The 26,056-nt window shown below is 42.3% G+C and overlaps 1 protein-coding gene across 6 annotated transcripts in view; it reads left to right on the top strand.

The window, feature by feature from the left end:
• Positions 1-731: 731 nt before the first annotated feature.
• TBC1D4 (TBC1 domain family member 4) overlaps positions 732-26,056 on the top strand; it is a 233,734-nt gene continuing 208,409 nt past the window's right edge. The window contains exon 1 of one of the 6 annotated variants that reach the window (XM_049853000.1): positions 732-1,936. In XM_049853000.1, coding sequence (XP_049708957.1) covers positions 1,448-1,936 — 489 coding nt within the window. In that variant the 5' untranslated portion in view covers positions 732-1,447. The other 5 variants (XM_049852995.1, XM_049852996.1, XM_049852997.1 and 2 more) reach the window with 5 other exon arrangements.

Here is a 26,056-nt window from a genome sequence, read left to right as displayed (position 1 = left end):
TTGTTTGTATATCTGTAAACAGCTTCGAATACTTCTCGGAAACAGCAAAACCAAGAAAACAGAACAAAACCCACCGCCTTCGAGTTGATTCCGACTCATAGTGACCCTATAGGACAGAGTAGAACTGCCCCACATGGTTTCCAATGAGCGCCTGGTGGATTACAAACTGCCAACCTTTTGGTTAGCAGCTGCTGCCCTTAACTACTATGCCACCAGGGTTTCCAGCAAAGGTATATATAATAAGTGTAATTTCTCCATATTTTCAGAAGTTGGCTGCGTTAAGAACGGGAAAAACTGTTTGCCATATAATATTTTAAAGTGAAAATCAGAATTAAAATATTTTATCCTAATATATGGTTTAAAACACGAGTATTATTTGAGACTATTAAGAAGGAGAATTCAGAAATCAATACGCATTTGAGATTCAGAAGGAACTGAAGCTAAGCAAATACTACTAAAAAAAATTCCAACGCCTCATAGGGGGCAGTAGAGACTCCTGGAGAGGACGCAGAGCTCAGCCAGTCGGGAGAGGCCGAGTTGGTCTGGGCAGTAGCCGCGCCAGGCCCGGAGAAGCTGTTCCAAGGGTGGAGTGGAGGGGCGGGCTGGGCGGGGGTCCGAGGAAGAGGCGGAGAGGTGATTTCACAGTTATGCTTTTGGAGGCGTTCCTCACCGCCAGCCGGACGGGAGGCGGGGTAGGAGCCTGATTAAAGAAGCGGCCGGGAAGGAAGGAAGGAGCGAGGGAGGGACGGGAACAGTAGGAGGAGCAGCGAGTTGGGCTGCGGCGGCAGGAGCGGCCCCGCGAGGCCACGTTATGTTTTTCTCATTTTCCACTGGGATAGTTCTCGCAAATCCTTTCCGAGGACTGAGCGCGCCGCAGCTCGGCAGCCCCGACCTGCCAGGTGACAGCCGGTCACCCTGGTAGGAGTCAGCTCCTCCCCAAATCCCCCCTCGGGCCCACAGCCCATTCCCCGCCCACAGCCCATTCCCCGCCCAGCCTCCCAGTGGTTGCCCGAGGCCGGAGCGGCGGCCGCAGCCGATCTGCAGCGCTGGAGGAGGCGGCGACCGGCCGCGGCGGGAGGTGGTGGCGTAGGGCCCTCGGCGTTGTTCTCAGATCGGACAGACCCGTGGCGAAGAAAGAAGTCCGGTCCTGAGGCATGTGCTAGAGAAAGAAGGATGCCGATTTAATCCGTCCTCTTTTTTTTTCTCCTTGGAGCCCGGCTGCCGGGCGCTCGCCTCCGTGCTCGCCGCCGGAGCCTCGGACCTGCGTCCGTGGAAGTGCCGCCTGGGGCAGGGGCGCCGAGGCTTGGAGTTCGGTGTCTCACCGCACCGAGGCGGGCGCGGGAGCCCAGTGTGGGAGTTGGCACAGTTTCGGCAGCGCCTTCAGCGCCGGACTTGGGGGCGCGGCGCGCCTGCTGGACCGCCTCGGTGCCCTCCTTAGGCGAGAACTATGGAAACCCCCAGCTGCATTCAGGATGAGCCCTTTCCGCACCCCCTGGAGCCCGAGCCCGGCGCCTCTTCGCAGTCAGCCCCGGGAAAGCCTGGCGAGAAGCGGTTCCGACTGTGGTACGTGGGGGGGTCGTGCCTGGACCGCAGGACCACGCTGCCCATGTTGCCCTGGCTCATGGCCGAGATTCGCCGGCGCAGCCAGAAGCCGGAGGCGGGCGGCTGCGGGGCGCAGCCGGCCCGCGAGGTGCTCCTGGTGCTGAGCTCGCCCCTCCTGCGCTGCGTCCCCGCGCCGGGCGCAGGGGGCCCCGGCCCCACAGCCGCGCAGCCCAACCCGGCGGTGTTCATCTTCGAGCACAAGGCGCAGCATATCTCGCGCTTCATTCACAACAGCCACGACCTCACCTACTTCGCCTACCTGATTAAGGCGCAGCCCGACGACCCCGAGTCGCAGATGGCCTGCCACGTATTCCGCGCCACAGACCCCAATCAGGCAAGAGCTCCGCTCGGAGACGCCGGGGAATGCACGGGGAGGGGTGGCGCACTGGGGTTGGGTAGCAGGGCCGAAGGGGCTGGGCCCCACTTTTCTGGCGCACTGTGGTCGGTGTACTGGCGCGCGCCCTCCACGTGGCGCGGCTGGAGGGCTCGCCCTGCGCTCCCCGCCTCGGTCCCGGAGTCGGGGAAAAGATGTTCCGGGGCTGAGTGGCGGCCAGAGTGGACTGGTCCGAAGGACCAGGGATGAGGGAGAGCAGGGAGACAGAGAACGGTCTCGGAACCAAGGAGGAGCGAACGGGCGCGCGCGAGAAGGACGCAGGAGGGGTGCGCGTCCAGAGAGGATGGCGCTGTTTGGAGGGTGATCGGAGATGGAGACTCCCGGACTTGTGTGTAGTGTGTGTGTGTGTGTGTGTGTGCGTGTTTACGAACACGGGAGAGGGTTGAGTTCCTAGAGGCCCTGCGCTCGGTCTGATTCGAGTCCTCCTTCTTAACCCACTTGGCACCTGCGGGTCTCCGATCCTGGAGACTCTTTTCGAGAGGGGTTTAGGGAATAGTTTACTAGGCGTTGTCAGATTGTCAGCAAAGTACGACGCTGTCTGTAGAGTTGAAGGAAGACTTTTTTTTTTTGCGGGGGGGGGAGCAGTTTTTTATACACTCGGGTGGAGACATACTAGGTCCTTTAAAATTCATCCTAGTGGAAGAGCTTTGTATGAAAAGGTCAGAATTTGTTTTTTAATGGTATTTTTTTTTTTCAGACGAGCTGTTGTCACCCAACAGTCGACTTCATTTGCTTAGAAACAAGCATGATTCTTTTCTAAACGCTAGAGGAATCTGAACAAAACCTTACCGCGATGATTGTTTCTTAGAAAACAAGCCTTTTCTTAAATGTGTAAAGAGAGTTTTAATATATCAAAAACTCTAAAGTGCTGTTTTTAAGAGGATTAATTATTTAATGTTTGCAAAGTATTTTGAAAGAATAGTGTTGTAAATATAAATAAATAAGGTCTCGGGTTTCACCATGTGGTGGTGCTTTTGGTAGCTGGGAGATTAGTAGTAACAACAATAGGAAACCCTGGTGGCTTAGTGGTTAAGTGCTAGGCTGCTAACTAAAGGATCGGCAGTTCGAATCCTCCAGGCGCTCCTTGGAAACTCTATGGGACAGTTCTGCTCTGTCCTACAGGGTCTCTGTGAGTGACTCGACGGCACTAGGTTTTTGGTTTTAAAAACAATAGTCAGATGGAAAAAACAACCTGTAAGTACGGCTTTAATTTTTTCTTTTTTCATAATTCTAATACCTCTAATTGAAAGACTTTCTGGTTCTGTGGTTTTTTCACAAACGGCTTGTAGGTGAACTGATGAAAATAAAAGTTCATTGTCTTAGATATTATCAGTTATTTTGTAAAATAGTTTCATATCTTAATACTCAGTTGTCATTATGAAGAAAGCAACTTTAAATTGTGACCACAGATCCTAACAACGATTAAAGTGAATTTGATATTTATTTGTTCAAGCCCCCTTTTTTTTTAAGCTTTTACATGTGTTGAAATTGAGGTACAGCATATTCTTGATTTATTTGTGAAAATTACTAAATCTTCATGGTATTACAGCTTCCTGCTTCTCTCAGTAAGGAGGAATAAATGGCATTTTTCCAGAACTTTAAGAAACCTGTCATTATTTTTGATGGTGCTAATTTCGTGATGGTGTAAAGTTCATCTGTGAGTTGTGGCACTTTGAATTCTCAACAGTGGCTCTTGACTCCTACTTTGACACATTGGTGGGAGGCCAATTTAAAAGATCCTTTTTATTTACCTCCGTTATGTGTTTAGGTGCCAGAGGCTGAATGTGCTATTCCTTTACAAATAGTAGCACGTTTGGGCTCATTTTCCCCTTCCAGCAGGAGCAACGGAAGCCATATCGTTTTCTGATAAAGGAAGGGAAAAACTAACTTTCCTGCTTATCTTCATTTCCCAGTTGAATATCTGAATATATGGATTCTTATTTGCTCAGATCCTATAGAATCCCTGGCAGAGGATCATTAATTCAAGGGTCAGATGTGGTCCCCCCAGGGATTATTACCTCCAGCCATAAATCAGGTGTTACCAACTCAAATGTCTGGGAAGAGTGTTGAGTGAGGATGGAGGAGGACTGAATAGCGGGTGACCTTTTTCAAGGTGCCCTTCAGCACTGGCTGGAAATTGCTTTACTTAATGCAACACAAGGCTACTGTTGCCAGAGCTTCTACTTTCCTGAGAGAAGCTGGAAATCTGAATTTTTATGTGAGTGTTCACATGTTAAAATATTAGTGAGTATTTTAAACATTTAAGAATCCTATATGGGCCAGGGAGTCCCTGGGTGGTGCAAGTTAATGTTCTTGTCGGTTAACCAAAAGGCTGGAGGTTCAAGTCCCCCCACAGGTGCCTTAGAAGAATGGCCTGGTGACTCACTTCAGAAAAAGCAGCCAGTGAAAACCATATGGAGCACAGTTCTACTCTGACACACAGGGGGTTGCTATGAGTTGGAACCGACTTCATGGCAACTGGTTTTAAAGGGCCAAACTAAACACATCTAAGGATTGTATTCATTGATGGGGGGGAGGGGGAGGGTTTTTTTTTTTCAGTCTCTAGCATAAATATTTGTTGAATAAATGAGTGCAATTTGAAAACAGTCTTCAGGCTTTTGCTACATTTCCTTTTGAACTCCAGAGTTCAATCTATATGGCTGTCATAGTGGGAAGAGTTGTTGGTTGTTGTTAGGTGCCGTCGAGTCGGTTCCAACTCATAGCGACCCTGTGCACAACAGAACGAAACATTGCCCGTCCTGTGCCATCCTTACAGTTGTTGTTATGCTTGAGCTCGTTGTTGCAGCCACTGTGTCAATCCACCTTGTTGAGGGTCTTCCTCTTTTCCGCTGACCCTGTACTCTGCCAAGCATGATGTCCTTCTCCAGGGACTCATCCCTCCAGACAACATGTCCAAAGTACGTAAGACGCAGTCTCGCCATCCTTGCCTCTGAGGAGCATTCTGGCCACACTTCTTCCAAGACAGATTTATTTGTTCTTTTGGCAGTCCAATATTCTTTGCCAACACCAGTGGGAAGAGTTAGGACTGAAGTTTTTGAAGAATTTACAAATAAAACTTCCCAAAGTAGTGATTTTGCAGCTGGACTTGTTAAGGGTTGAATTCACTGTAGTCCTGCCATCCAGGAACATACCTCATACAGAATAGGTTCTGTAAAGTTCTGGGCACCCTTGAATTCAGAGGGAAGAAGACCAGCTGTTTGCTTTGCTTCTGAGATCTGCATTTGAAGTGGAGAGTTGTTTATTCGAACTTTAGGGTCATTATTTTAAAACATCCTGTTTTTAGTTTTTAAGCGTTGTCCATAAATGAACAAGGTAGCCTAGAGTGGGAGGCCTGCGAACATTCCCAAATAAGTTGCCTCTGGTTTGTCCCCTTTTCAATGGACCTATGTGTAGGATGACCATATAATGTATTGTCTAATCTGGCACAGTTTTTATTGTGAAATAGGGAGCCACTAGTAATTAGACTGGTACAAATATAAATCCGGACAATTCTGGGCAAATGGGTGTGTGGTCACCATGGCAAAATGGCAAAGATTGTGTTCGTGCTGGGCCATTGAGTTTGAGAGTTGTGGTTTCTATATAGAAAATAATGATATTTTGCAGAATATCTATTCATATAGCTTTTTGGGATTGGATCTAAATGTAACCTCAGAGATAGAAGTGCAGTGCTCTATCTTGAGTCTGTTGTGGGGAATCTCCACAGTGATTTGCCCTCTGGTAGGTCACAGTCAATGTAGGTATGTTCATCTGGAGAAGCACTCAGCCAGTATGACCTAATATAGAGCTGTTTTTCCTAGGTGCAAAGAGAGGTAGTGGCCGGAAGCTAATGAACCATTTCCGGGTCAAATATATACATCAACGCAGATTGGACATATAGGTATTTATTCAAACCTGTGTCATCTTGCACAGGGAGAATGTTGGGCTTACCACATTTCAGCCAAACTTGGATATTTGAGCTAGGAGACAAACCTAAATCCCACTGGTATATATTGGGTCGTGTATTTAGAATTTTTCATGGGGGAACCAAGAATATCTGATTTTCTGTCCCTAGGGAAAATTACTAATATTCTTCAACTATTTGTCTTAAGAGGCTGTCTAGCATTTTATGAATTTTCCCTATTAAGAAGCAGGATTCATTAGTGTTTATAAGTGTTCTTAGAGATAAAAGAGAAGTCCTTAGGTGGTGCAAATGGTTAAGAGCTAGACTACTAGCTGAAAGGTTGGCTGTTCGAATCCATCCAGACAGGCCTGGCAATTCGCTTCCAAAATGTCACAGCCTTGAAAACCTATGGAGCACAGTTCTATTCTGCACACGCGGGGTCTCCATGAGTCAGAATCAACTTGATGGCAACTAGCTAGCAACTAACAACAACAAGAAGGGATAAAAGGTGTTGTCATTTGACATGAGACTCTTTTAACAGCATGATTGTACCTCATACTTAGGAGTGACATTTGAAAAACAAAAACATGGTTGTTCTAACACAATTTTCAGTGATTTGGCTTAGGTATATATTTCTTGCAGCTTGCAAGAATGTATTTCAAAGAGATTTTAGAAATCGTGTTCTTAAAACTAAAAAGTGGATTTGACAGCAGTTCTTTCCAGTTCTAAGTTCTTCGATAGTTTTACTTTTGCTTTTAAAATATCAGTTATTTTTCAGTTTTTTTCAAGTAACCATTTTTCAGCATAGGTTTTGTCAATGCGTTTCAACAAGGTTGTTTTTCAGTTCTCTTCCCTAATAATTGATGTCAGTGGCTTTGGGTATATACTAGTTAGAAAACCAGAGAAATAGAAATCTGGAAGTTTTCACATTTCTTTCTGCTTTCTGGGCAATTTGTACTATTTTGGATAGGTAGATACCTCTGGGTTTTTCTGGGCTCTCTCATTTTATCTTGCTGTAATCACTTTTTGTGCTCTCTCCTCCCCCCGAGTTTGAGTTGAAGGTTAGCCTGCCCAGGCTCCACCATGCAGTCTTGAGTGCAGTCTGGGGAGCCAGGATATCTGGCGGAAAGGTGAAAACCTGTGCCCAGAGCCTCCCAGCTCTGAGGGAGCTGCATGGTAGAGACTGAGGCTATTCCTATCAGGCCTTGATTATCATATGCCATTGGTTCTCAAACTTGAGTGTGCAGTAGAATCACCTGGAAGTCTTGTTAAAATTGATTCCTAGACCCTACCATTGGACTTTTCAGATTTTGTAGGTCAGGGGTGGGGAGTCTAAGAAGTACTAAAAAGTTCCCAGGTGGAACAAGTACCCTAAATTGTTCATTTAGTTGAGTATATGACTCTTCCTATTCCCTTAAGGAGTCCTGGTGGCGCCGTGGTTAAGTGATTGGCTGCTAACTGAAAGGTCTATGGTTCGAACCCATCAGTTGCTCCAAGGAAGAAGGATGGGCAGTCTGCTTCTGTAAAGATTTACAGCCTTAGAAACCGTATGGGGCAGTTCTGCTCTGTTGTATAGGGTCCCTATGAGTCAGAATTGACTGGACTGCAATGAGTTGTTGTGTTACACACTAATGTTAAATTATGATAGTTTTTAGCAAAAATTAAAGCTTGCTTTATTTGCATCCTGAGAAATACAACTGTTCACTAAGGCATGTTGTTGTTAGTTGTTGTTAGCTGCTTTCCAGTTAATTACAACTCTTGGTCATCCCACGTGTGCAGAGTAGAACTGCTCCACAGGGTTTTCAAAGCTGTGATGTTTCCCAAGCAGGTTGAGGCGCCTTTGGCTGGGTTCAGACTGCTAATGTGTCACCTAGTAGTTGAGTGCTTAACCATTTGTGCCACCCATACCCTATTCAAATGTGTTTTGTAAATGGGAAATGAGTGAATTAATTGCTTGTTGAGGAAATTGATGATTTCTGTGAATTTTATAGAATATGTGGTGTGCTATTTGCTTCAGAAAAAAGATACAAGTTAGAAAAATATCTGCATTTTGTTATCCTGAATATTAAGGAATTCAGGCAAAAAGAAAGTGTTTGGCAATTTGTGACTAAGATGATGGTCAGTCTGAATAATTGTTGCAAACAATCCTAATTACACCTTTTTTTTTTTAAATATAAAATTTATCTTAGGGTCTTTGTTTTACTTAAAACATCTGGGTGGTTATTTTAGAATTCCATTTCACTTGGGCTGTGTTGGCATGTCTAAACCAAGCCAACAGGCAGCCGTTAATAGTATAGGTAATCTCCAACTTACAACTGTTGAAGTTTCAATGAACCACACTTATGACTGTCCATTTTTTTCTTTTTGGGTGCATGTTATTATTAGTACTATGCACTACATACAATGTTGCAGCGTATAATTTGCTGATGTTACCATTCTCAGATGTTGGCTTGCAGATGTTCACTTTTATGATTTACTGTTCAAAATACTGCTGTAGAGCAGAGGAAAGAAATGCTGAAGAAGAAAGTAATAATGAGGAAGAGGAAGAAGTTAGCTGTCAAAAAATTTTACAGGAAAAGGATTAGCTGAAGTTTTTCTAAACTAAATCGGGGGGTTCAGTTGCTTGAAAACATGGATGTAAACACTAATCGCTTTGCTAATGTTGAAAGGCAGATTTGGGAAGCAGTGAGATGTTACTGTGAAGTAGATGAAGAAAAAAAGAAAATGACCATACAGATACCTCTCATCAATTTTCTGACTAGAAATGCCACCCCCATTCCCAGGGATAATTCAGATGATCCAGAACTTTCCACAAGTGGAGTTATTACTGCAGCTGACAAAATGCCAACATTGTCAGTCATCTTCCTCGGTGGGGTAAATTTTTGTGTTTTGTGTATTTTTTTAAATCTGTGTATGTATTAAAATATATCTGCATGTTTATATGTAGTGTTTCCAACCCCCAAAGACAAAGATTGGATTTATAAAGATACTGATGATAAAAGGAAATAATAATGAAAACACACACACACACACAAAAGAGGTATTCAACTTATGTTAGAACCAACTTAAGATGGAGTTGTAGGAAAGGAATAATGTAGTAAGTTGGGGACCGCCTATGCTTCTTTATAAAATGAGGAACACGTCAGTCACTATTTAACTTACTACTATATTAAGAATTATTGACCAAGAAAAGGATTTTGTTGAAAATGTGGCCTGCATAAAGTATTAATACAAATTTAATAACTTACTGGGAGGAGTCAGCTAAAGATGTCATTGGCCTGTTACCTTAATGTTGTAATGTGGCACCATACATTGTAGTATATCTTTTGGATAGCTTTTTTTTTATTTTTAAAATTTTCTTGTGCTTTAGGTGAAAGTTTACAGAGCAAATGAGTTTCTCATTCAAAAATTTATACACAAATAGTTTTGTAACATTGGTTGCAATCCCTGCAATGTGTCAGCACTCCTCCCCTTTCTACCCCAGGTTCCCCATTTCCATTTGCCCAGTTTTCCTGTCTCGCCTTCTCATCTTTGCTTTTGGGCAGGTGTTGCCCATTTGGTCTTATGTACTTGATTGATTTAAGAAGCACGTTCTTCACTTGGGTTGTTTATAGGCCTGTCTAATCTTTGGGTGAAAAGTGGATCTTGGGGATGGCTTTAGTTCTGAGTTAGAATGGCATACAGGGGCCATAGTCATGGGGGTTCCTCTAGTCTCTGTCAGACTGGTAGGCCTGGCCTTTTTTGTGAATTTCAATTTTGTTCTACATTTTTGTCCTGCTTTGTCCGGAACCCTGTATTGTGATCCCTGTCAGAGAGGTCGGTGGTGGTAGCCAGGCACCATCTAGTTCTCCTGGGCTCAGGCTGGTGGAGGCTGTGGTTCATGTGGTCCGTTAGCCCTTTGGAGTAATACTTTCCTTGTGTCTTTGGTTTTCTTCATTCTGCTTTGCTCCGGATGAGGTGAGACCAATAGATGTATCTTAGGTGGCCTCTTGCAAGCTTTTAAGACCCTGAATAGCTTTTCAATGAACTTTCTTAACAGCTAACATTTACTGAGCTCTTGCTTAGTGACAGAATTGTTCTCAGTGCTTTTTTAAGATTATCATATTTCATCCTCACAACAACTGTTTCTTGCATTTTGCAAGTGAGAAAACTGAGGTATACAAAGATTAAATGATTTCCCCAATGTCACAAGACCTATAATGGTAGAAGCAGATTCCAATCCAGGTAGACAGATGTTGAAGCCTATCATTATTATTTTTAATTTATAGTGTTTTCTGTGAAAGTTTATAAATCAAGGTAGCCTCTCATACAAAAAGTTACACACCTCGCTCTGTACTCCTAGCTGCTCTCTCTCTAATGAGATAGCACATTCCTCCTCTCCACCCTGTATTCCCTATGTCCATTCAGCCAGCTTCTTCTCATCTCCCCTCCAGACAGGAGTTGCCCACATCTTGAGCCATGAAGCTCACTCCTCACCGGTATCATTATCTATCTGTCTTATACTCCAGTCCAGTCCCTGTCTGAAGAGTTTGAAGCCTATTCTTTCATCTACTACTCTAGAATGCAATTGTTGAAAAATTTGTTTCTGTTTGTCAATGCTGTGAACTTTTATGCTACCACCTTTTCCTCACTCATATTAAAAACAAACAAAAAACAAACCCATTGGCATCAAGTGGATTCCAACTTACAGTGACCTTATAGGACAGAGCAGAGCTGCCCCATATGGTTTCCAAGGAGTGGCTGGTGGATTTGAATTGCTGACATTTTGGTTAGCAGCCAAGCTCTTAACCACTGTGCTACCAGGGATCCATATTAAAAATACTCATAGTTAAATAAGCTTATTGGTTTTGTAAAATAGTAATGTACAATGCACGTTTGGATATAGTTATGAGGGCATGTAACAGCAACAACATGTCAATATGTACTTCTGTTTCAATGCGAGGTAAGAAGTCTGTAATTTGTTAGACTGGCGAAGCTGAACTCAGATGTATTTTTTATTTAGTGTCCTTAGAAATAGCAGTGACATAAACTATGAGAGTCTATTTGTAACTTTTGTATTTGGTAGTTCTAACACATCTGGAGTCACTTGGGAAGACAGGCCTGGCAATCTGCTTCTGGAAGATCATGGCCTTGTAAACCCTATGGAGCAGTTCTACTCTGTACAGATGGGCTCACTGTGAGTCGAAATTGACAGCAACTAACAACAACGGCAATGTAACCACTTTAGCTTAGGATAAAAGATAATAAGGATATGTGTTTAAGAATAAGTATAAGCATGCATTTGAGTATATTCTATTGAGTTATACAGTATGTAAGTATAACAAGGTTATATTTAAATTATAAAATAGAAATTTTTAAACTATTTATATAGCATGGCACCCTGGTGCTGCAGTGGTTAAGAGCTACAGCTGCTAACCAAAAGGCTGGCAGTTTAAATCCACCAGCCGTTCCTTCAAAACCCTATGGGGACAGTTCTACTCTTTTCTATAGGGTTGTTGTCAGAATGGACTCGACAGTGATAGTTTTTTTTTTTTTTTTTTTTACATATATATATAAAGCATATGTAAAAATGGCGTGGTGGTGTCAGACCACATGGGGGAGGAGAGAGAATCAAGATCAACATCAGCCAAGGCTAGAATTCCTGTGAGGTACGGGTCAAACATACCTCTACCCTCCAACCTTTTTACCAGTTCTGACACCAGCAGTCCCTCCCATGGCGCTTTCTACTTCTCTGTTGTGTTTGATAATTTGTTGCAGTGGCCACACAGAATTCAAAGTCTACACTCACAGTTATGGGGTTTACTAGGGAAGTAACAGGTTACATACAGTTCAGGATCAGGAGTGACTTGATACAATTCTTGGATCAGGTCAGCTTCTTCTTTGCCATGGCCTAAGGCAGGCCTTCCCCTCGGCTCTCAGGCCCTTGTTCCGGCCTCTGCCCTGCCCTGGCAAGTGTTAACAGATTTTTAGCTCCACCAACAAGTGCCCGGAGACATCCTGCTCTGCCAGTACGCCTTGGCCCAAAGGCATTCAGCTCTCTCTGTCAGTGGGTCAGCAAGCCTAGGTTCGTCCAGTGCCTGGAGGCACCCTACCTCACCAGCAGGCCCCCTGCTGGAAGGTGCTCAGCTCTCTTGCTTGGTGGGTTGACACACCCAATATACCACCTTCCTCTGTGGGCCAGGAAGGCCACCATGCGGCCTTGTGCTCTGCTTTCGCAGTTTCTCTGTTGCCTCTTCTCTCCATCTCTGGTGTTACAGGTCTCTCTGTTTCCCAGGTCTAGGAGGTTCTTAGTGCAGGGACCTAGGGTCCAAACGAGGTGCTCTGCTCTCGGCTCTTCCTCCTGGTGGTGGTGAGGTCCCCTCTTGCTCTTCTGGGATTGGCTGTCTTTAAGCCTAATGGAGTGGCAAAACGACCTCTCCCCTTGTTAGGGTTCCGTACACATTATTTCATGGTCCCACCCCTGCAAGGGTTCCATGCACCTTATTTGCATTATTAGCAGGGTGCGCAATTCCCTTGGTAGGCCACAAACACTTTATTTGCATAGTTCCACCCAATCACACTGTGGGAGTCACGAGACCGTGGCTAGAAAGGCCCTATTAAGTAATTTACTGCACTGCAGGATATTATTTTGTAATATAAGATATAAAATTGTAAAATATAATTATATAAAGTAAGATTATAAATTATAGGCAGAATGCATCTTACCTTCCTTATAAAACAATAAAGCATGAAACCTTGGCACTCCTATGTGGGCAGTTCCTGTCTGGAGAGGAGATGAGAGGGCAGAGGGGGTCAGAAGCTGGCTGAATGGACACAAAAATAGAGAGTGGAGGGAAGGAGTGTGCTGTCTCATTAGAGGGAGAGCAGCTAGGAGTGTATAGCAAGGTGTATATAAATTTTTGTACGAGAGACTGACTTGATTTGTAAACTTTCACTTAGAGCACAATAAAAATTAAAAACAACAACAACAACAAAAAAACCCTTGTCGCTAAGTTACGTTATCATAATCACCTGGGTAAACAGAAAAGAACAGAGATGCATGCAGTATGTGAATTTTAAACTTAGGTAAAGCCCAAATGACCTGATCATCTGCTGAACGGTATTACAGGAGTTCAAACGGAGAAAGGTGGTTCCAGAAAAATCATGGGGTGCATTGTAGCCTGAATTTGCTGAGGAAATTGTGTTGTAACAGTGGGCAGTATGGTCATGTTGTTTTGGAAATCTTTCATCATTACTGGTTTTATAGCTGTGTTTGTGGTTATTTTGTAGATTTTCTTTGGTTTTAGAGCTATTTAAAAGCTGGAGCTATAAGCCTATAGAGTTTATATCTAGGTTTTTGTGACCATATTTAAATAAAGTAATATTAAAGTAATTACAGTAACACTGGGGAAAAAAATTACAGTGACACTAGGGAAGGGTGTAAAAATCTGAATTTACCTTTAATAGGGTTCTGAACCACATGTGAGTTTGGAAAACTTCAGGTTTAAATTTCCAGCTGTTTTTTGTCTTCTAATAACCTGTGATTGGATGGCAGAAAGGGACAAAATGTGGAATTAAAATTTCGATGAGCTTAATTTCAGATCATCTTAACACAGGTTTGTGCAGCCCCACCAAAGGGAATGGGGGAAACTGTTATTATTTTTAAGTTACTGATCTTTTTTCCAAGTTCCCTTTTGTGCATGAGGTTGAGGTTGGAAAGAGGATCTGTATGTGATCTTCCTGGCTAAAAATAGAAGCCTAAATTTGCTGTCTTGGAAGAAGTACAGCCAGAATGCTCCTTTGAAGCAAGTACGGTGAGACTTCATCTCACATACTTTGGACATGTTATCAGGAGGGACCAGTCCTTGGGGAAGGACATCACACTTAAGGCCCTCAATGAGGTGGATTGACACAGTGGCTGTGAAAATGGGCTCAAACATAGCAACGACTGTGAGGGTGGTTTAGGACCGGCAGTGTTGTGTTCTGTTGTACATAGGGTCGCTATGAGTTGGAACTGACTTGATGGAACCTAACAACAACAAATTTGCTGCTCCAGTTCATTTATTTTGTGGATCCCCTTAACCAGTTGAATCGTCTCCACTTTATGGGTTTTGTGTATTTTCACACAAATTTCTAAAATTCTCCAAGTTAGATTCATGGGACCTTGTACTATTAATATTATATATTTCACGAGTAGTGTATTATCAATTTCAAATTCTAGGTCAAACACAGTGCTTCTGGTAAAACAAGTCAGGTAGGTTTTTGTATCTCACAGTTGTATCTTCATGTACATATTCAATAATGGTTTGTGTAATCTGGGCAGATACATTTATATCATAGGCCTTTTATAGGTCAATAAGCAAATCTATTGTCTGGCCCCAGTTGACTCCCAGCCTTTTCAAACCTACTTCTTGCCATTGTTCCTGCCGTTTAATTCCCATTGGTTAGGCAGCCTGAGAAATTTCCCCTGAAATTAAAGTGACGGCTTTCCTGCATGGTTGTCCAAATATTTCTTCCTCCTAGATCATCAGTAGCATGCTCTTTATAGCTTTTGGCACACCTCATTTCTCCATGTTGGACCTTCCTGGATCCTGCTGCTCACTTTCAAGACTACCCAATGCCTTTTGCCTAACTTGAGCACTGTGTACTGCTGCCTGATCGGATTTCCTTTTTGAGAGAGGATCTGGTTTCTGGTCCTCACCCCATCCTGTTGACTCCTTCGAAGGCTGTTAACCATTTATCTACAGATTTTGTTTTGGTTTTCATATGGAATTTTGCAAAGGCCTGTTGGCATAAACAGAGCCTGATGGTGGAGTAGGTGGGTGGGCATGACCCCTCTGCATCCATCTGTAGTTCTTTTATCTAATTTGAGGTAGATTCAATGGGTAGATCTCCGTCCAGTTTCTAATAGCAATGTTAAAACAGTATGAAAACTAGTGTTACATTCTATTTCTAGATACCCCTTTGTGTTTTAACTTTTTCGTGTTGATCCTAAATCTTTTCCAGTGGACAAATTACTCTGTTAAAATAATAATGGCAAAAAAAAAAAAAAAAGTGACTTTGCTTGTTCTGCACACTCTCTTCATTTCAGCTATACGGGTCTTTTTTCTACAAGTCAGAAAAGAAGCATGTGTGGCTCCCATTTTTTGCTGGATTAGCTTTTTCTCCTGCTCAAGTCTCTGCTAGATGTTACTTCCTCAGAATGGCCTCCAGGGACCCTATATCTAAAGTAAATATTCCACTTCTAGCGCCTTGCTTCCTTTTCGGCACTTATACATTTAAAATTATTATTTTTAAAAATAGTTCTTGGGGGTTCTGTCACCACCTTTGGAGTCTGGGGTGGTGTAAATGGTTAATATGCTCAGCTGCTAACCAAAAGCTCGGTGGCTAGAGTTCACCCAGAGGCACCTGGGAAGAAAGACCTTGTGATCTACTTCTGAAAAATCACCCAGTGAAAATCCTGTGGATTGCGTTTCTGCTCTGACACACATGAGGTCACCATGAGTTGCAGTCGGCTCGATGGGAACTGGTTCTGGTCACTACCTCTAGAATGTAAGTTTTGCAGAGGGAGAGAGCTCTTGTTTGTTCATACTGCATCCCCAGGACCGAGTTCTGTAACGGGTTCATATCAACAAATTTCGATTGAGTAAAAATTTGTTCCTTGCCCTCAAGGAATTTAAGTCCGTGAGTGGAGTTTAAAAGTCTCCTGGAAGGATATGCTCTAATACTTGTTGCCTGTAGCTGTCATTGTCTTTAACAAGTGTTGATTATCTTTTGTGTGTACGATATTATTTTTTGTTATAAATGTTTATAATTTTAAAGACACCTTGCTGTTTGTAGGCGGGTGCGTTTGTATATGTAAATTACGTAGTTTCTGAAAATATTTTGTAGCCTAATTTGAGATGAGTTTTTAAATTTTTTTCCTGTCAAAACAAGGGAGCCCTGGTGGTACAATGGCTAAGCGCTCGGCTGCTAACCAGCCCAGCAGATCTGTGGGAGAAAAGACCTGGTAATCTGCTCCCGTAAAGTCTTCAGCCTTGGAAACCCTATGGGGCAGTTCTGCTCTGTCCTATGGGGTCACTATGAGTTGACGTCCACTCATGGCACACAACAACAGCCATAACATGCGTTTTACTAAAGCGGCAATCTCTGCAGCCTTCTTTCTGAATAAAGTGAATCGAGCATTAGGCGATCTGGGAAATGATGAGCAAGAGTGATGCTGTGAATAAGGCCTTGCAATATTGGATTAGTTTTCAGTTGTGAGGTTACTGTTTAAGCTTCTCAGTGAAAACGTGATCTCACCAGGAAAACTGTGTAGTTCCACAATGCTTGGCAGTGGCTTCTGACAGTTTTTGCTCCCCAAATCTAAAGTAGACCATTTTCTTAGGCCCTGATTCTTAAGCCTTATCCTGACAAATGGGCAGGGTAGACCTAAGAGGTGTCTCAAATTCATTTTAAATGAAAAAAGGAAAATGAGAAGAGAGGAGATCTACCTGGGGGAGACCATGGTGGGTGGGTGGGGGAACAACAACTCTGGGCAGTGTTCACAGTGAACTATTGACTGATAAAAAGATATAGGATTTGCATTCTGGATTTGTTTGAGTCGGGCAGCATGCCCTTGAGACAGATGAATCACTGCCCTTGTGTTAATTTTATCTAATGTTTGTCATAAGAACTGTTGATAGATTGATTATAGTTTTCAGTGGCCGCTGGGGCATGAGGCTAGTTACAAGTAAGGTGGAATTCATTGCTCTGTAATAGTCTCATTGGTTGGGTTTCTATTTTAAGGAAACAATTACACAAGGAAAAATTTTATTTTTTTAAAATAAAGATTAAAAAACGACACAGTCATATGCCTTTTTTTAAAAAAAAATGGTTGTTTTAGGTGAAAGTTTACAGAGCAAATTAGTTTGTCATTCAAAAATTTATTCACAAATTATTTCATGACATTGGCTGCAATCCCTGTAATGTGTCAGCACTCTCCCCCTTTCCCTTTCTACCCTGGGTTCCCCATTTCCATTTATCCAGTTTTCTTGTCCTTCTTGCCTTCTCATCTTTGCTTTTGGGCAGATGTTGCCCATTTGATCTCATATACTTGATTGACCTGAGAAGCACGTTTCTCACGTGTGTGTTATTTGCTTTATAGGTCTGTCTAACCTTTGGCTGAAAGTTGGACTTTGGGGTGGCTTTTGTTCTGAGTTCGAACGTGTCCGGGAGCCATAGTTTAGAGGGTTTCTTCAGTCTCAGATGAACAATTCTTGTTTTTTATGTGAATATGAATTTTGTTATACATTTTTATCCTGCTCTGTCAAGGACCCTCTATTGTGATCCCTGCTAGAGTGGTAGGTGGTCGTAGCTGGGTACCATATAGTTCTTCTGGGCTCAGGCTGGTGGTTCATGTGGTCCATTAGCCCTTTGGACTAATATTTTCCTTGTGTCTTTGGTTTTCTTCATTCTTCTTTGCTCTGGGTGGGATGGGACCAATAGATGTATCTCAAATGGCCGCTCACAAGCTTTTAAGACCCCAAACGCTACTCACCAATGTAGCATGTGGAACGTTTTCTTTATGAACTCTGTTAATGCCAGTTGACCTAGATGTCCCTTGAGACCATGGTCCCCAGCCCTCAGCCCCAGTAACTCAGTTCCTCAAAGTGTTTGGATGTGTCTAGGGCCCTCATGGCGCAGTGGTTAAGAGCTTGACTGCTAACCAAAAGGTCAGCAGTTTGAATCTACCAGCCGCTCCTTGGAAACCCTAAAGGGCAGTTCTACCCTGTCCTATAGTGTTGCTATGAGTTGGAATCGACTTGACAGCAACAGGTTTTTAGGAGGCTTCTATAACCATGCCCCCTTTGTGCTCTATTATATATATGAATATACATGTTGTACATACAGATATGTATGTAAAAATATCTACACCTAACCTAAATACGTATGTGGGTAGGGTCGCTATGGGTCGGAATTGACTCTATGGCAATGGGTTTGGTTTTTTTGGTTTTGGTATTCTCCTATACACCTTCCTCCCTCTATTCAGCATATGTACCCGCTTATAAGTCATTATTTGTTTTTACTATGTTATAGGGTTGTATATGCGGTAGTATTTACTGTGGTTGCCTCTTTCTTTTTTTTTTTTCTGTGTTCCTCTAAGTGTCTTCCTCTGCTTTAAGTCAGGTTGTGCTGACTTCCCCTATATTACGTGTTGTTTTTCCCTTCACCAAAGTTAACACTCGTCTGCTATCTAGTTAGTAATTTCCCTTCTCCCCTTGTAACCATCAAAGATCATTTCTTTCTGTGTGTAAACCTTTTCGTGAGTTTTTATAATAATGGTCTCATACAATATTTTTCCTTTTGTGATTGACTTATTTCACTCAGCATAATGCCCTCCAGATTCATCTATGTTGTGAGATGTTTCGTGGATTCATCATGTTTTATGTTGCATAGTATTCCGTGTGTGTATGTGCCATAATTTGTTTATCCATTCATCTGTTGATGGGCACTTAGGTTGTTTCCATCTTTTTGCTATGGTGCATAATGCTGCACTGAACATGGGTATGCATATGTCTATTCGTGTGACAGCTCTTATTTCTCTAGGGTGTATCCCTAGGAGTGAGATGGCTGGATCATATGGTATTTCTATTTCTAGCTTTTTAAGGAAGTGCCATATTGTATTCCATAGTGGTTGTACCATTTTACATTCCCACCAGCAGTGAATGAGAGTTTCAGTCTCCCCACAACCAAAGCCAGCATTTATTTTCTGAATTTTTGGTCAGTGCCATTCTTGCAGGGGTGAGATGATATCCCATTGTGGTTTTGATTTGCATCTCTCTAGTGGCTTTTAGTGGCTAATGATCATGAGCATTTTTTTCTTGTATTTGTTGATTCCCTGAATGTCCTCTTTGGTGAAGTGTCTGTTCATTTCCTTTGCCCATTTTGTGATTGTGTTGCTTGTCTTTTTATTGAGTTGTTTTCTGTATATTTTAGAGATTAAAACTTTATCAGATATGTCATTGCCAAAGATTTTTTCCCAATCTGTACGTTCTCTTTTTACTCTCTTGGAAAAGTCCTTTGATGAGCATAAGTATTTAATTTTTAGGAGGTCCCAATTACCTGGTTTATCTTCTGGGGTTTGTACCTTTTTAGTTATGCTTGATATGCTGTTTATGCCATAAATTAGGGCCCCTAGTGTTGTCCCTATGTTTTCTTTCATTAACTATATAATTTTAGGTTGTACATTTAGGTCTTCGACCCATTTTCAGTTAGTTTTTGTGTATGGGGTGAGGTATGGATCTTGCTTCATTTTTTTGCAAATAGATACCCGGTTTTGCCAGCACCATTTGTTGAAGAGATTATCTTTTCCCCATTTATTGGACTTTGACCCTTTGTTGAAAATCAGATGTTTGTAGATGGATGGATATATTTGTGGGTTCCCAATTCTGGTCTATGTATCTGTCGTCATACTAGTACCAGGCTATTTTCACTACTATAGCTGTATAGTAGGTTCTGAGATTGGGTAGTATGAGACCTCCTATTTTTTTCTTTTTCAGTAATGTTTTACTCATCCGGGCCTCTTTCCTTTCCATATAAAGTTGATTAGTTTTTCCACCTGGTTAAAGAATGTTGTTGAAATTTGGATCGGGATTGTGTTGTATCTATAGATTGCTTTGAGTAGTATTGACATTTTCACAATGTTAAGCCTTCCTATCCGTGAACATGGTATGTTTTTCTATTTGAGGGTCTCTCTTTTTTTCTTGCTGTAGTGTTTTGTAGTTTTCTTTGTATAAGTCTTTTACATCCCTAGTTAGGTTTAGTCTGAAGTATTTTATCTGTTGGGGGGCTACTGTAAATGGTATTGTTTTCCTGATTTCCTTTTCAGAGTTCTCTTTGTTACTGCAGAGGAATCCAACTGAGTTTTGTACATTGATCTTGTACCCTGCCACTTTTGTTGAATCCTTCTGCTAGTTCCAATAGCTTTCTTGTGGATTCTCTGCGATTTTCTGCATATGGGATCATATCATCTGTGAATAGGGATAGTTTTACATCTTCCGGACAAATTTGGATGCCCTTTTTGCCTTTCTTGTCTTACTGCTCTAGCTAAGACTTCCAGTACAGTGATGCATAAAACTGGTGATAAAAGGCATATTTCTCTGGTTACTGTTCTCAGGGGGAATGCTTTCAGCCTCTTTCCATTGAGAATAATGTTGGCCCTTGGTATTGAGTATATGTCCTTAATTATGTTGAGAAATTTCTCTTCTATTCCTATTTTGGTGAGAGTTTTTATTAGGAATGCGTGTTGAACTTTATCATATGCCTTTTCTGCATCAATTGAGATGATCATGTGATTCTTTTCCTTTGTTTTATTTATGTGGTGAATTATGTTGATTGATTTTCTAATGTGGAACCATCCTTGATACCTGCTATGAATCTCACTTGGTCATGATTTTTTTTTTTTTTTTAAATATGCTGTTGGATTCTATTGGCTAGAATTTTGAGAATTTTTGTGTCAGTGTTCATGGGGGGTATTGGTCTATAAGTTTCTTATTTAGTGATGTCTTTGCCTGGCCTTGGCATCAGGGTTATGTCGGCTTCATGGAACGAATTCGGGAGTGTTTCTTCCTTTTCTATGTCCTGAAATTGTTTGAGTAGTATTGGTGACATCTCTTCTCTGAATGTTTGGTATAATTCTCCAGTGAAACTCTCAGGGTCAAGGCTTTTTCATTGGTAGTTTCTTTTGATGACCTCTTCCATTAGTCGTATGTCTTTTAAATATGGGTTCCTGTCTCTACTTCCAGTTTTTCTCCTCTGGCAGCTCATGTGAGCACTGCCTATCTCTATACTTTCTTCAGTGTTTGCTTCCTCACACAAGGTAGGAAACTGCCTTTATAGTAATGGGTTGTCTTAGTCCTCTAGTGCTGTTGTAACAGAAATACCACAAGAAAAGCTTATTTTCTCACAGTAAAGTAGGCTAAAAGTCCAAATTGAGGGCGTCAGCTCCAGGGGAAGGCTTTCTGTCTCTGTCGGCCTTTTGCTCAGTCTTCCCCCAGACTAGGAGCTTCTCTGCACAGGGACCTGGGGTATAAAGGACATGCTCTGCTCCTGGCACTGCTTTCTTTGTGATATGAGCCCCCTGACTCTCTGCTCACTTCTCTCTTTTATATCAAGAGATTGCCCCAAGACACAATCCAGTCTTGTAGGTTGAGTGCTGCCTCACTAACACAACTGCTGGCCACCCTCCCTCAATAACAGTATAGAGACAGAATTTATAACATATAGGAAAATCATACAATGCTGGGAATCATGGCCCAGCCCAGTTGATACACACATTTTTGGGAGGACATAATTCAATCCATGACATGGGTCCTAACCAGTTTTCCTTTTGTTTTATTGGTGAAACAGTGCTGTGTCTTACATGTGAGCTTCTCTGTTTTGTCCTCGTCTTTTACTAATAATTGAAGTGATCTTTGAATACCTGTTCTCCATTACTGTGCTTGGACTGAAGACATAGCTGTCACTGATGGTGCATTGTTCAAAACAGCAAATATACTTGCTTATTAAGGCAGAAGGCAAATATTTAAATAGACAGTTTCATAACATGTTTGCCCATTTACTAAGGTCTCCTCCTCCTTCCCCAGATTAGAAGATAAGCCCACAAGTAACTTGTGTGAAGGTACAAACTGTAACGTACATATCGAGTGTGAGATCGAGTATGAGTTCGAGTATGAGTTGATGTTTGTTAGCATTGGATTTGAGTCATAATACATTACCCCATTTACTTAACCCATCAGGGTAATAGCGTTTGTGTACGTGTGATTGTATTAATTAGTAGTTTCTCTGGAAAACTTGGAAACCCTGGTAGCATACTGGTTAAGAGCTACAGTTGCTAACCAAAAGGTCAGCGGTTCAAATCCACCAGGCGCTCCTTGGAAACCGTATGGGGCAGTTTTACTCTGTCCTATAGGGTCGCTATGAGTTGGAATCGACTCGACGGCAACGGGTTTGGTTTTTTTGTTTTTCTGAAAAACTTGTTTCCTATGATTTTTCTTCTGAGAACAGAATTTATTCTGGACATTGGCAGTGGGAACCGACATATGTGGTCCCTGAAGTTTTATTCTTAGCTGCTTATGTTTTTTAGGTGATTCATTTTTAAAAGCTGTGCTGACACCATGAAGGAGAATTTTAACAAACTCTTGGATGTACTACTTGTTACAAGTTGCCATCAAATCAAGTCACCTCTGGCTCATGGTGACGTTATGTACAACAGAATGAAATGGTGTCTGGTTCTGCATCATCCTTGCAGTGGTTGGTATGTTCAGGCTCATTGTTGCAGCAGTTGTGCTAATTCATCTCACTGGGGTCTTCCTTGCCCTTGCTGGGCCTCTGCTTCACCGAATACAATGTCCCGCTCCAGTACTTGTTTTTCCAGATGATGTGCCCAAAGCAAGTTATGCATAGGGTTTTCATTGACTAATTTTCATTAGTAGATCACCGGTCTTTTCTTCCTAGTCTGTCTTAGACTGGAAGGTTTGTTGAAATCTGTGCACCATGGCTGACCCTGCTGGTATTCGAAGTACCAGGGGCATAACTTTCAGCATCACAGCAACACACAGGCCACCGCAGTGCCACAAATCGACAGACAGGAAAGGCTTGGATATTGTTGGATTTCTGTAATTCAAATGAAAACTTTGAATGGATATTGTTGCTGTTAGTAGCTGTTGATTTGATTCTGACTCATGGCAACCCCATGTGTGCAAAGTAGAACTCCATAGGATTAAAAAAAAATTTTGTCGTTGTTGAGAATATACGCTGCAAAACATAAACCAACAGTTTCTGTGTGTACCATTTAGTGATATTGATTACTTTGTGCAACCATTCTCACCCTCCTTTTCTGAGTTGTCCCTCCCCCATAAGCATAGACTTACTGCCCCTGAAGATTACTATGGAACCTTACAAGTAGCTGTTGTCACTTTGATCCTATATGGATAGTTCTTAAAAGAGCATAATACTTCAGACATTTTTTACTAGTTAAGCTAAACTACTCTTTGGTTTTAAGGAGATTTCAGGGGATATTTTTGGTTTAAGGTTTAAAGAGTATCTCAGGGCAGTCATTTTGGAGGTTCATCCAACCTTCATGGCTCCAGGAAGTCTAGAGTGTATGAGAATTTGAAACTCTGTTCTGCATTTCCCCCCCTTTGATCAGGATTCTTCTATGGAATCTTTGATCAAAATGTTCAGTAATAGTAGCCAGGCACCATCCAGTTCTTCTGGTCTTATGTTAAAGGAGGCAGCATAGGGTTTTTAAGGCTGTAGACTTTCGGAAGCAGATTACCAGGCCTGTCTTCCAAGATGCCTTTGGGTCAGTGTAAACTGCCAAGCTTTTGGCTGGTAGTTGAATGTTTAACTGTGCCACCCAGGGGCTCAGAAAGAAAAAATCGTTAATATGTGTTGAATATCCTCATCAGTACCTGATACTACAGAGGGTTTTATATATGTTTTCAGTTTTTGATTCTTGCTGTCAATGAATGCAAAGTCTAAGGCAAACAGGGTAAATGCAGGAAAATCCCGTCCTTAACTCACATCATTTTCTGTTTTTAAGGGTGTTCACATATGATCTTTCTCAAAAAAAGTGGCTGATTTCTGCTTGAGTTTTCATGTGCTGTTGGTGGCTTTGCAAAAGAGGAAAACACTTATTGACAGTTCCGGTGTGGCTATAGGGGGCAGAGATAACAGCCCTCCAGCTAGAGAAGTCGGACTGGGCTGGACACAAGAGACCGAAGGTCTGGACCTGACTCCTTTCTGGTTAGTCATATGAACGCAATCAATTGGTTAATCTCTCTGGGTCGTGATTTTTCTAGCTGTTCCTTTGTTCAGTCCCTTATTCACTCATTCATTTACTCATTTCCTCAACCATCCATTCATTTGTTGAGTAATTTAACAAATTGGTGGTTATGTGCCTCGTGGCAAGGGTCGGTGGCACAAATGATTAAGTGCTCAACTGCTGGTAGGTTGGTGGTTCGAACTCACCCGGAGGCTCCTTGGGAGACAGGCCTGATGATCTGTTTCTTAAAGGTCACAGACCTAAAAATCCTATGGAGTACGGTTCTACTTTGCACACATGGGGTCATGATGAGTTGGAATCGACTGGATGACAACCACCACCACCATGTACCTGGCATTACATTGGACATGGAGTGGTGTATAAAACGAACGCATCCACTGCTTCATGTATCATATAGTTTTGTGGAAGAATGAGACAAAACTAACTGAAAAACTTCATAGTGTAGCATCTGAGGGCGAAGGCTCTGAAATCTGACCGCTGGGACTCAAAGCTCCATCACTTGTGGGCTCTGTTGCCCTGGGCAAGTTAGTTGCTCTGCCTCTCTGTACCACCATATTTTCACCTGTAAAATGGAGGTGATAAAGTCTACCGACTTCATATGGTTATGTGAGGATTAACTAAGTTAATTCATATAGGGCACTTAGAATATGCCGTAGTAGTAACTGCTCTGTAATGTTGGTAAATATCCAGAAATAACCAATTTCAAATTGTGATAAGGGCTATGAAGGGAAAGAATGGGGTAGTATGAGAGAGTAAATTGGGGATACTTACTCTAGGTGGGTTGTGAGGTAGACAGTTCTCTTTTCCTAATAGAACTTAAATTTTTGTTCAGTTATCTCTCTGTCTGCCACTCAGCTCATATGCTACAGAAAAACCAGCCTCATTCCCAGCTCTGAGGTTCAGGATCAGTTCAGGAATCCAGGACCATACAGGTTTGTAAGTTTGTGCCTGTAATTCTAGTGGTTGGAGCCCTGGTGGTGCAGTGGTTAAGAGTTTGGCTGCTAACCAAAAAGGTCGGCAGTTCAAATCCACCAGCTGCTCCCTGGAAACCTTATGTGACTGTTCTACTCTGTCCCATATGGTTGCTATGAGTCGGAATTGACTCGACAGCAGAAGGTTTGGTTTTTGGTTTATTCCAGTGGTCATAGGGATTGCGTCTCAGTTTGTACCAATGAAAGAGAAGGAGGCATTTGCTGGGGCTTCTGAGAAAGCTTTTTCTCTGGTTGTTGTACTTAGATATTTCACTACCAGAGGGAAGTTGATGCTGACACACTGAGGAGAGGGCACTGTTGAGAGAACTAGAGAAAACTGAATGTAAACTCTAGTGGAAACAAGCCTGATTATCACTGTACCTCATGACTTTCTTGGATTATGTAAATTGAGTTTTTTTTTTTTGTTATTGTTGTTAGCAGCTGCCGTTGAGTTGGACCCCTGATTCATGGCAACCCCATGTACAAGGGGATCAGACTGTTACGATTCATATGGTTTTCATTGGCTGAGTTTTGGAAGTAGACTGCCAGGCCTTTCTTCCTAGACCGTCTTAGTCTAGAAGCTCCGCTGAAATCTTGCTCAGTTATCTCTCCCCTGCCATTCAGCCCATATGCATCATAGGAACATGCAAGCCTCAACTGACAGATGGGTGGTGGCTGCGTATGAGGTACAACGGCCAGGAATCAAACCCAGGTCACCTGTGTGAAACTGAGTTGGATTTTCTGCTAATTGCAGGCAAAAGCAAGAGACAGGTTAGCAAAGATGACAAGAACTGCCATGTTTTTCTTTTTTGTTTGTTTTTTAACAAATGGGTAGATTCAGCACCATTTACAGATATGAGGAAGGCTGGTTGAGGGACGTGGGATTTAGGGGCAAAATCAGGAGCTTTCCTTTGTAAAATGAGAGGGCTAGGCATTTGCAGTGATTCACAAAATTTAATTTTTTTTCTTTTGACATAAGATACCTGAGATACACGAAAGCCTTCCATCACTAATTGTGATTTCTAAAGCACTGGCAAGTATTTTCAATAAAATTGGGGCCAGCGAAATGAGCATGTTGGTGAGAAGTGGAAAGGGTGATTTGCAGGTATTTTCAAACCTGACTGCATGTAAGAACCTCTTGGGAAGTTTTAAGAAAGTACATGTCTACTAAATTCTTTGGCCCCTATGCAGATATACTGAATCAAAATCTCTGTGGTGGAACCTGGAATCTCTATTTAAAAATAGTTCATTGTGATGCAGCAAAGCTTGGCACTTGCATGTAGCCTGAATTTTGGACACTACTGGATTAGGTCTCCAAGGCCCTTCCCTGCCCAGGGGTTTTGGTTACAACTGTAGGCACCAATGCTAGTTTTCTTAAG

The sequence above is a fragment of the Elephas maximus genome, chromosome 14 (genome assembly GCF_024166365.1).
Source record: "Elephas maximus indicus isolate mEleMax1 chromosome 14, mEleMax1 primary haplotype, whole genome shotgun sequence".
NCBI lineage: Eukaryota > Metazoa > Chordata > Mammalia > Proboscidea > Elephantidae > Elephas > Elephas maximus.
Note: the sequence above shows the minus strand (reverse complement) of the source record. Positions and strands in the feature narration are given on the sequence as shown.